Consider the following 12,070-nt stretch of genomic DNA (forward strand, 5'->3'; position numbering starts at 1 on the left):
AGCAGTCTTCCAGTTTTACTGAAATTATGTATAAAAATGACCCAGTGATCTCACTTTGACCACTGTTTGACAGCAACTACAAGTTCAAAAGGAAATATGTATTTCATCTTTGAAAGGATGCATATCATAAGAGTACTAGACGCAACTGAAGCGTCCAACACCAGGAATGGATAAGTAAAACCAGGTATTCATTTCATGCAGGTGAAAAATAAACTAAATGTACACAGAGTAGCTCAGACAGATTTTTTATCTGAGTAATAAAAAGAAATTGAGATTTTAGCATTAATCCATTATATGAATTAAAATACACAATCATACAAAAAACCTTACAGAGTTTATAAGGGTGTATATTCGAGGATAAACACTACACAGCAGAGTTGATGTCTTTGTTGGAAAGGGGATAAGCGGAAATGGAAGAAAGAGAATCCCTAAGAGAGGGGCCGAGAGGCCATCGCCCAGACATGATGACAAGCACAGCAGAATTAAACAGTATGCTCTGTGCCTAAAACAGAAAGGAAAAATACAAAGAAAACATCCATACGGCTAAAGTTTTACTTTAGATTTTGTTTCGAGCAATTAATGAAGCTCGAGGTAGCTCAGGGTGCATGTTTAGCATGTGGAAGCAAAGCCCTGGGTTTAATTTCCAGTGATCAAAAACAAAACAAAACAAACTGAAAGTAGACAACAGTATAAGCTTTACTTGCTCCATAAAACAAACAGAATTTGTAAAGTATAATTACTTAAGTCAATACCGAACTACCAAACTCTCAATTACTTAACGACTGCAGACCAGCTGGTCTCCAACTGCCTAAAATTCACACATTTCATTGTACTAGACAGTGGTAGCAAGAGTGGAAACAATAATTAAGAGGTCACCAAGGCAGAGGGCTTGAAGTAAAGCCTAACATTAGAATTTTGAATTATCAGCCGGGCGTGGTGGCGCACGCCTGTAATCCCAGCACTCGGGAGGCTGAGGCAGGAGGATGCTGTGAGTTCGAGACCAACCTAGGCTACATAGTGAGTTCCAGGTTAGTTTCAACTACATAGTGAGAGCCTGTCTCAAAAAAAAACCCCCCCCCAAAAAATTTTTTTTGAGTTATCTATAATGAAAGTTGCATTTGAAGAATTAGCTGCTACTAATAATCATACATTAGATAAAATGGAAAAGCAGCTAGGTGCAGTGGTACACTCCCAAATCCCAGCACCAGCAAGGATGCCCTGGATTACACACGAAGACTTTCAATTAAAAATTTTACAAAGGAAAAGTAGTCTCCTACATTGCTAGTGGCTTCCCTCAAACACTGAAGGAGAAAAGGAAGAAAGGAAAGCCTGGAACACACTGTGAATGAATGGCTCCCTCTTGCCGAGGAGTTGCACCTACTGGAGGGCACTCACCTCCTGAAGGAGCTTTTAGAATACTAACCTTGCAGAGCCTCTCAAGTCCTTAAATTCTATATTGAGAAGAGGCAAGAAATTGCTTCTACAAAACGGACAAGTTGTGTTCAAATTTGAGTCATCTGCTGTCCATCCAGCCATAATTTCTTCATCATAAACTAGAGCTCCACAGGTTCTACATAGTGAACAACTTGACATCAAAACCTGAGAAAAGGAAAACAAGGACACTGAGATCTCTATAGTGAAACATATCTTAACAGACTATTCTGGGCCAGGTGTGGTGGTGCACACCTATAATCCCAGCACTTGGGAGGCTGAGGCAGGATTGCTATGAGTTTGAGCCCCAACTACATAGCGTAACCTTGTCTCAAACCAACCCCACCAAAGACCATGTTTTTCAGATAATCTTTTGACGAAATTTGGAAAACTTATACTATAGGCAAAGATATCTTGGTTCATGGCCTCACTTATATAAGATATCAAACAATTCAACAAAACGACCTTTTCCGGCCACAAGTCTCACAGCATTTTAAAAAATGCTACTGTTTAATTAAAATGTTTATAGCCATCTTAGAATCAGCAGCATATAGAGCTTTTACCTCCATTGCACAATTCTGATAGATGCTAGACATGCTGGTATTTTGAGAGGAGCCATGGTCTGATTTTTCAAAGTCCTGTCCCTTTGTGCCTCTTGGAAATGGAACTTCACCTAGAGAGGAGCAAACATAAGAAGAGAATGTCCAGGGCTAGGGATTTCTCAGTGGCACTGTGCTGCCTTGCAAGCCCAAGGTCCTAAATTCGACCCTCAGTACCCCCAAAAAACCAACAACAGAAAGAAGAGTATGTCCTTATGCTTTGGAAATACATGTTAAATATTTATGAGGTATCATGATCTACAGTTTATTTTCAAACAATTCAAATATAGAAATACATAGAGATGCGTACACATAGATAAATTTAATAAAAAATTAAATCTAGGTAGAGGGTACATAATTGTTCATTACACAATTCTTTTTTTTGGGGGGGTACCAGGGATTGAACTCGGGTCCTTGCACTTGCAAGGCAGGTGGTGGAACCACTGAGCTAAACCCCCCGGCCTCATTACATAATTCTTTCAACTTTTTGGGATAATTGGGATTTTTCATTAAAAAAAGTCAGAACAAGAGCCTATAATATTTTAGAATAACAAAGTTATGAAATTTTAATGATACAGCCCAGAGATACATAAAATCTGGTTCAAACAATGATCTACTCAGAGAAATAGTTAAAAATACAAGGCCCCGCCCCACCTACTTAAGTCTTAAAAGTTTTAGCCTAAGGCTCAGACACTTGTGTGAGTGTGTGTGTGTGTGTGTGTGTGTGCGTGCGTGCGTGTGTGTGTGTGTGTGTGTGTGTGTGTGGAGACATATCCCCCTTCCTGGTACTGCGGGTCAAACTCAGGACCTTGTGCTGTGAGGCAGGCACTGCGCCACTGAGCTACATCCCCGGACCTTGTATATATTCTTAATCAAATTCCCTAGATGACTTTGATTCTAAACTTGAGAACTAATGATATAACCCACAAATATATACATCTAAAATTAAACACAATAGGTTTCTCTACTACTTGGAGAACATATAAAATCAGAGTAATAGAAAGGCGTGGCTATTATAAAAATCTGTTATCATTAAAAAAAAGAGAAAAACAATAAAAACCTAACATGATCTGGACAAAGGGGGAACACGGGTGGGAGGAGTGGGCATTTAAACAGGAAGGAGAGGGGTGTGGGGTGAAAACCCTTTCCCATACTTGTTGGATAATGGGGTTTTCCAGCATCTCCACTGCTGCTACTACTGCCAAGGCTTGTGTTGCTCTGGGTAAGTTCACTGGCGACCAACCCCGAAATACTTGTATTAGGAGATACATTCTCCCCTAAAATATGGTCTTCTAGGCCAGCAGGGAAGCTGTAATCTTTAATCATTTCTTCCTGGAATTGAAAAGAATGAAATTTCACATACATTGTTAATGCATTCCTAATGGGACTACACCTATTTAACTTGTTCCAGAATTAAACAAATCATCCTTAAATTTTAAAAATTACGAATTTTCAACTCGTTACATGAAGCATCCTTTCCACTCTTGAACTTTCAAGAAGTAATGCAATACTTTAGGAAAACCTGTGTTGCGCTAGGTGAGTGTGGAGCTGACGTTCGGTCTCCAGTGGAACAGAGCCCGGTGGGTGTGGAGGAGACTGTGGGTGAGGAGCTCAGCTCCCCAACAGCGATTAGCACACACTTTCCAGAGACTACTGAACTGCTCTTTTGGCGGGGGGGGGGGGGGGACGACCCAGAATCGAACTTGCTGCAAGGCAGACAGCAGAACCACTAAGCTAAACCCCCGGCCCTTGAACTGCTTGCTCTTTTAATGTCATGATTTAAAACACATGGGTAATATGAGACTGCCACTCAGAGATCAGTTGGGAACCTGACTGTCTATAATAACTTCATCAGTATTAGAAGAAAAAATATGAGTAAGGTTCAAACACTAATTATAGTTCTTAATTATTATAAGTGACTCAATTGTTAGATAGAAAAAAAGTATTTTAATAAGCAGTTTTCTTTTTCTTTAAGAGGAAAGATTTGTATCTTTGGTGTAAAACCATGTAGATGACTTTTAAATTAAATACAGACAGGAAAACAGAAAATGAAAGACACAAAAACAGCAGTCAAAGAGTACAATCAAAATCTTGATCTATTCTTCTACTCATTTTAAAAAATGCACATGCAATCATATAACAAACTGTTATAAGTTAGAATAATGGGTGTTTTTTGTTTTTGTTTTTGTTTTTTTTTGTCTGACAGGGTCTCATTGTGTAGCCAAGTGTGGCCTTGAATTCACTATGTAGCCCAGGCTGGCCTTGAACTTGCAGTGATTCTTACTGCCTCAGCCTCTGGAGTGCTAGGACACAGGCATGCACCATCACACCCAGCTAGGATATTGTTTGCAACCCACATTTCTCATGTAATTTAATGTCAAATCCTCACTTTATTTTCTTCTGCATTATTAAACTCCTGTAAATTAATTCATAAATCTCCTATTGCTTAAACATTAAAAATGCTTCAAGTCTTATATAAATTATGTTGATGATTCTTTTAAGCACATATTCCTATTTCCTTAGGTTAAACCCTGGATAAAATTTATAAACATTTTACAGTTTTTGCTTCATTCCTTCAGCTGCAAATATTTGTCAACTATATCTTATTTACCCTTTGCCAGGTGTTGTTACTGCTGCCTGGCTATGGTGATGAAAAGATAAGACACCTTTACACTGTCACATATTTCAAGTCCAAATGACCATAAAAAGTATTTCTTAGCTGGGCATGGTGGCACACACCTGTAATCCCAGCATTCCCGAGACTGAGGCAGGAGAATCACCACCAGACTGGGCTAGAGTGACATCTTCTCTCAAAATAAAAAGAAAAAAATTTAAAAGTATTTTTTAAACACTGTTAGATAAAATTTCAAAAATAAATGGTTCACTCTGTTCTTCATAATGCCAGGTTAACATACTTCTGAAGTTATTTTGCCTCTCCTTGACTGGCTTTTGTAAACTCTTTAATACAAAATTCAGAGTTGGGATTATAGCTCAGTGGCAGAAAGCACTTATCTAGTAAGCACGAGGCCCTGGGTTCAATTTCCAGCCCCCCCAATGCAGTTTGTTGTAATGTTCAATAATGTAGTGCCCCAACCCCCTGGTACTGGGGATCAAACTCAGAACTTTGCACTTGCCAGGCAGGCACCATGCCAATGAGCTACATCCCCTTCCTTAGTATATACTTTTTTTTTTTTTGAGACAGGGTCTCACTATGTAGTTGAGACTGACCTGGAACTCACTACGAAGCCCAGGCTGGACTTGAACTCTTGAGTTCCTCAGCCTCCTGAGTGCTGGGATTACAGGCATGTGCCACCACACCTGGCAGTATTGTACTTTTAAATGAAGTAATATTCTGCATATAATATTTCTTCCAATAGAATGCAAGTCATATCTCTTTTCCTGTGTCTCTACTTTCCATTTAGAGCTTTAACAATCTGACATCGTATTATCTTGGAAATGCATGACAGATTAAGCATCCACATCTCTTCACGCTAGTCTCTCAAATATGTCATTCTGCCGGTTTATTGTTCTTACTAACTGAAAATTTCAAATTCATCCTTCAAAGCTCAACATAGGTATTATCTTCTTTGCTTTTTCTGGACAGTCTCTAATCCCCTTTTTTGGTTTTCAATGTCTTCTCCTAAGATATTGCTTCTAAGGTTAAAAGCATGGACTCCAGAACCAATTCCTGTGACTTCTACTTGGGTTATCTTGGGAAATTAATTAACCTGTCTAAATGTAACTCATTTATAAAATGAAGATAATACTACTACTTCATAATGCTGTTATGAAAATTGAATGTATACATATTCTGTCTATTCATATGAAAAATACATAGCCTATAATAGTACCTGGAACATATTATTACAATATTAATAGCATTTACAGACATCTTTTTTTCCTCTATAGAGAAAAGTACTTCAATACTCTACAATTCTATAAATATATAATTCTGTAAATCCATAGATTTCATCACATTATTTTTTTAAAGGCAGAAAAATTTCCTACTCCCAAATTCATAAAAAGATCTAATGATTAACTCTATTTACAAAGATTTTTTAAAGACAATCATTTTTTGTAATGATATATGAAATCTACAGATTAAGCTTCATCATATATTAAGGGGATAAAAAAGGTAAGATTTAAAAACTGAAATGCTATACAAATATAACATGGCATTATTATTAATTTCAAATACTAATCACTAATGGTTTCAAAGAAATAAATTTAATGTTTTAATTTAGAATGATCTATGGAATTAAAAGTAATCCTAATATTCTACTTCTACATTAATTTCCTTACAAATATGTTCACATCATCTTAAGAAAAAAATCAAAATAGGCATGAAGTTTTAAAAATCAAAGTTACCATCAATCTCTAAATTGTGTGGATATACTAAAGGCACTACAACACCTACGTAAAACCCACACATAAACTTTCTCACCTCATCATCTGAGTAGCTGTAGGCAGATGCTACGGCCTCCCACACCTTATTGGCTACTGTTGCTGCCTGTTTCATACCAGATTTGAGGACATCTATCTTGGGTCCTGAGAGTATATTATCCAGCTTTAGCCCTGACAAAGAATTTACTACAGAACCTAGTGAGCCATGTGGAGAACGCATCAACGCTGATAAGGAAGTGGAACGATCTTTGTAAGTTCGATGGGGAGTCTGCTGCTTGAAACGAGCAGTGAAAGTTTTAGACCTGGACACCGCAGGGGAACTCTTTTCACTTTCAGGATTCTCTTGTGCTGGCGGACCATGATCTAAAGGTAGGCTTGATCTCCTCTCTAACGGATGAAGAAATGCAGCAGTATTGCCAGGTTCACTGTTTCCGTCTCCGTGCAATTCCATACTGGAAGATTTACTACCCAGGGGACTTTTTAGGTTCATGTAGCTTTCGATTTCATCAGCCAGATTACGTGTAATAACTGGAGAGAACATCTTATCCTCAGAATCCAGAATGTTCTCTTCTGTACATTCAGTGGCTAAAAGAGATAAAGGGTCTAGTCCAGCTTCAACATCCTCCCTCTCAACAGCTTTAGCAGCACTGTACAAACTGCTTCTCTTATTCACTCGATCTTCCGTGCCTGGGCCCAAGTCTCTGGACTGACTGCTGCTGCAATCATTTTGTGGACTGTCGCACACAGCCTCTGCCCGGGCAGTTCTGGCCGCACTGTCACCATCCGCAGGCTCGAGGAGCTCTTGGCTTTCCTCCAGCATCTCCAACACAGCAGGCGCCCTGTGCTCAGAATCCCAGGGGCTCTCGGACCCGCAAGTCCGTGACTCAGGCAGAGCACAGCTAACGTTCTCAAAGCTCTGGGCCCTGGCAACACGGGGCGGAGAAGTCTTAGGACAGCTCAGGGCTGCTGTGAGAATCTTGGCATCCGCGCCCATCATAACAGCCGCTTCACTTGGATTCGAGTCCAAACTGCTCTTCTTAAGTAACATGCCTGCTCGACTTTCAGAGCTGAAGCTACAACTTCTCTCTGAAAAATGTTTTTGTCTTTTTTCTCCTTTGTCACCATTCTTCTTAAGATTGGCGACTTCATCAAAGACTGCATCTTCAACTGGATTCTGAGTAGAAAACAGCACATTTGATGTACTCCCTAAAAGGAAGAGTCAAATATTAAAGATGAATCTCTACTTTCCAGTGTAACTTAAATAAAAAGGTTTATTTTTCTGATTGTGAAAATGACACACATTAAGAATAAGATTCAGAAAATCTAAAAGGTACACAGAAAAAGTAACCCCAAGAGACCCAGTCAACTGCCTCCCAGAGATAAAATTTTAATGTAAAATCTGCTTGTATCTCCTATGCATAGAAGTACCCATTAACAAGCATATTTATAATTTTATACTGTTCACTAAATCTATCACATTTATTAATAAACATAGGTCTATTCTTATTCCTTACTTATTCTTATTTCTTCTTTTGAGGGTCAATGTTTTGTTTTGTTGGTACCGGGGATCGACTGAAGGTCAATTTTTTAGAAAACCACTCTGACTCAAATGAAACAATCTTTCTACCTTAGCTTTCATGTATGCCATTCAGCTGAGACTTGCCAGAAGGCTGAAGATGAAGCTCAGAGGGAGTATGATTGCCTATCACCTGTGTGACTCTGGGTTTGGTCCCCAGCACCACAAAACAAGAAACCAAATAAATATTTGCCAGAAATCTATTCTACACAAGAAAAATTATAATATTAGGGGAATCAGACATTTGTCATAGCCAAAGCACTATAATATTCTAAGGTTTATAAAATCTTGAGCAGTCAAACATTTCTGTTCACACATTCATTCCTTCAGCAAATATCTGAATGACCACTAGTACTCACTAAACGTGGTGCTACGACACACAATGGCAAATCAGACATGACTGTTAGAGAGCAGTACTCCATCAAGTCAGCAGAGGTCCTGCAGCAGCCTTAAGGATCTCCCCTTGCTGCAGGGGAAGTAAGTAGTCTTTTATTCTTGCTTTTTTTTTTGGTTTTTCTTTGGGTACAGGGATCGAACTTGGGTCCTTGTGCTTGCAAGGCAGGTGGCGGAACCACTGTAGTCTTTTATTCTTTATTGCTGTCCAATTTTTATAGTCGAAGATCAAAAGCTATTTCCTATAGTTACTAAAATTTAAGCTCACCTATTAAGGGTGGAATATTTGTGGCCCCTCAAATTTATATGTTGAAATCCCACCCTCCAGTGTGACTGTACAAGGGGGGAAAGCCTTGGGAGATAATTAGGTGACAAAAGTGGAGCCTTCATAAGTGGGATTAGGACTTTCTGCTTAGCGAGGGTATAAGCAGGAGGCAATCAATCTACCGCCCGGAAGAAGCCTTCAGCAGAACCCACCATGCTGGTTCCCTAATTCTGTACTTTCCAACCTCCAAAGCTGTAAGAAATTTAAATTTCAAAGTTCTTTCAAATCTTTCAAATTAGTACTTATTAATCATCATAATCCTATCAATTAATCAGAGCTAATGATTTTTAAAGCTTTTAGGAGAATTAAACTAATGTGTTTTACAACTCTAACCTGTTTTACAACTCTAAAGTTTATACCTGCTTTGAAAACTACTTCCAACATATGAGAAACAGATCTCTGCACATAGTACTGGCCCTCCCTGTACTCCTGGGAATTAACAGGAAGCACGCCACTCAGCAGCTCACTTTCCTTTCAATATTCTCAGAGGATTCGTTATGGAAGAAAACTTCTGCCCTCCTTTCTCCCACCCTCTTGCTAGGAAGAGAAAGATCCTGACTTTATATTTACATATAAATTATTTTCTCAAACATCTAGCACCACCTTTAGAAAAATAACAGAAAAAATTCTTAATGAGCTCTATTTGGTATCACAGTGTAAACAAAGTGAAAAAAAACCTGATAGTCAACTTTAAAGAAATAAGCTGTATCTCCTACTAAGAAAAGGCAAAGGACACAGACTGCTCTCACTGTCCCTTAAATTTCTGTATTTGAAGTGCTCCTTCAGGGCACTGGAAGGCCTGCAATCGAACCTAAAGCAAGAAACTTGAACCAAAGGGAGCTATACATACAGTATGGTTGCTCATCAAAGATGGGAAGAGGCTCTGGGTACCTACAACAAAGGGGCCAAAATTAAAGACCCACTGGTACATTTGCGCCCAGAGACAGGAATTACACTGCCCATATGTAAGCCTTCCAGGATCTGATCACAACATTCCATGTTCTTGAGTACAGGTGGCCTCTACAGTACCCTCACGACTACGATGAGAATAACCAAACTGAAACCAGTAACTATGACAGGGAAGACATTCCAAACAACAAGCATACACAACCACTGTTTAACAAATTAAATGCAGGTGGTCCCTCTGTATCCATGGGAGACCAGTTCTAGGAACCTCTAGAAACACTAAAATCACAGATGCTCAAGATCCTTGTATAAAGCAGCATAGTATTTGCTATGTAACATACATACTCTCGTATGCTTTAAATCATCTCTAGATTAAATTACCAAAAACAATGTAAATAAATCTGTACATGTTGAATACAGATGGAATTCTTTTCTAATATCTGATCCAAAACTTGCCAGGTATGATACAGAGGGTCAACTGAACCTACCTTTTTGGAGGTAGGGGGTGGTGCTGGGGATTTAACCCAAGGAGCTGTGAGCTATAACACTGGTCATTTTAAATCTTATCTTGAGCCAGGGTCTCATTAAGTTGCACAGGCAAGGTTGAAACACACAGTGCTCCTGCCTCGGCCTCCCAAGTAGCTGGGATCACAGGTGTGCTGCACTGTGCCTGGCTCCTACTGTACCTCTCAATAACTGCGTTCTAACTTTTTAAAGACCATTTACAGGAATCAGACATATTTCTGGCCCTTTAGCATGTTCACTATAATTTAACAATTTAGTGTCATAAAGACAAATGCATATTCTAAATATTTAATAACCAATAGATAAAAACTTACCAGTACTACTTTTCCTGTTGCTGATATCAAATATGCCAGATGGGGCTCTCACAATGCTGCTGCCACATGAAGGCGGTTCAGGAGGACTCTGAGGCTCCAGTATAGGCTGTGAATATCTTGCAGTAAGAGCAGAGGCATCACACACCTCTAGAAAAAGAATACCTGGATGTTATCATTACTACTTCTGACAATACTGCAGAGAACCTATATATAGATTTTTTTATATGTGTGTTTTTCTTCTTTAAGTGGAGAGTAAATACAATTTCGGGTGTCTGGTTTACTTTACATCATGTGTCACCAGTATTGACTCATATAAATACTTTATTTTAGCACTTAATAACCCTAACTTGAGTATTCTTGAGTGAATCACGTACGTCTCTGGCCTTCAGTTCTATTTCTCATCATTCAGCAAGCAGGAGAGAGACTTGTTTCTGTATAGCACCATGAAAGAACATGGCGGTTTGTGTAAGAATAAAAGGGACATCATATTACCACAAACTAAAATCTTCCTCTGTATTTCCAGCAAGTGATTACAACAACTTATATCTCAATGAATCCCCCAAAAAAAAAAAACAGGAAAATGCCTCAGATTATTTGTAACCCACCAAAGAAAAATATCTACTCAATTATTTTATGGGCTTTTAGTGGAAAGGCATTTTAAAAGGAAAACTGAAATACAGGTTTGATGACTCAAAGTTTGACCGTGCTGGGTTCTTTGCACAGCAGCCATACAACTTTGACAAATGCACAGCTCAGTGGATTGCATTTTCCTTTAAAATTCAGGGAAACCTACATTCTCTACAGGTTTGTTAAATACTAAACTTCAGAGACTATCAAAATCTAATAATACTTTGTACTAATAATAGTACATGGTATCTTAGGAGATAGACCTCACATTTCTGGAAATTATCACCAAATATGAAATAAGATAAACTTTAAATTATTACTGATATTCTTCTAAATAATACTCAAATGTCAGTATACAACCTTCTTTTTGCACTTTTGTTTTAGTTATCAATTCTTGTGCTACTTCTTCAGGTACACGAATTTCATCCTTTATAAGTTCATCCTTAGACCCATATCCTTGGTCAGACTGGCCACCTGTTAAAAAGAATACAGGCTTATAAATATTTTTTTAAATCAAAAGAAAATTATACTGATCAAATCAGGCACGACGGCACATACCTATAATCCCAGCACTTGGGTGACTTAGGATATCACTGAGAGTTCGAGGCCATCCTGGGCTACACAGTGAGTTCAAGCCCAGCCTGAGCTATATAGCGAGTCCCTGTCTCAAAAGGGGTGGGGAAAAATGTGCCAACAAACACGAAAACAAGAAAATTCTAAGGTCTACACAGTTCACTGTGGAGAAAAGGAAGACAGTGAAACTCACAGGTACAAATAACATTTTAAGAACAGTGATAAGCAAGTAACAGTAGAAATAGGAACATCAAAGACCTATATTTGAAAGTAGTGAACTTTAATTTCCTCGCCTATGAACTGGAAAAGATTTAGGCAAGATGCTTTTAAAAGGTAGCAATCTACAGACTTTCTCCAATGTCTACAGGCTGCTTTTTTTTTTTTTTTTTTTTTTTTT

General features: G+C 38.5%; 1 protein-coding gene across 2 annotated transcripts in view; it reads right to left on the bottom strand.

The window, feature by feature from the left end:
* Dennd4c (DENN domain containing 4C) overlaps positions 1–12,070 on the bottom strand; it is a 90,094-nt gene that overhangs the window by 21,570 nt on the left and 56,454 nt on the right. For both annotated transcript variants that reach the window (XM_010630913.3, XM_010630912.3), the window contains exons 20-25: positions 11,461–11,574; positions 10,474–10,620; positions 6,475–7,640; positions 3,185–3,362; positions 1,995–2,104; positions 1,424–1,599 (exon numbers count right to left, since the gene is read on the bottom strand). In XM_010630913.3, coding sequence (XP_010629215.1) covers positions 1,424–1,599; positions 1,995–2,104; positions 3,185–3,362; positions 6,475–7,640; positions 10,474–10,620; positions 11,461–11,574 — 1,891 coding nt within the window. The remainder of the gene's footprint in view (positions 1–1,423; positions 1,600–1,994; positions 2,105–3,184; positions 3,363–6,474; positions 7,641–10,473; positions 10,621–11,460; positions 11,575–12,070) is intronic.

This window comes from Fukomys damarensis, unplaced genomic scaffold (genome assembly GCF_012274545.1).
Source record: "Fukomys damarensis isolate Sample0158 unplaced genomic scaffold, DMR_v1.0_HiC HiC_scaffold_31, whole genome shotgun sequence".
Lineage (NCBI taxonomy): Eukaryota > Metazoa > Chordata > Mammalia > Rodentia > Bathyergidae > Fukomys > Fukomys damarensis.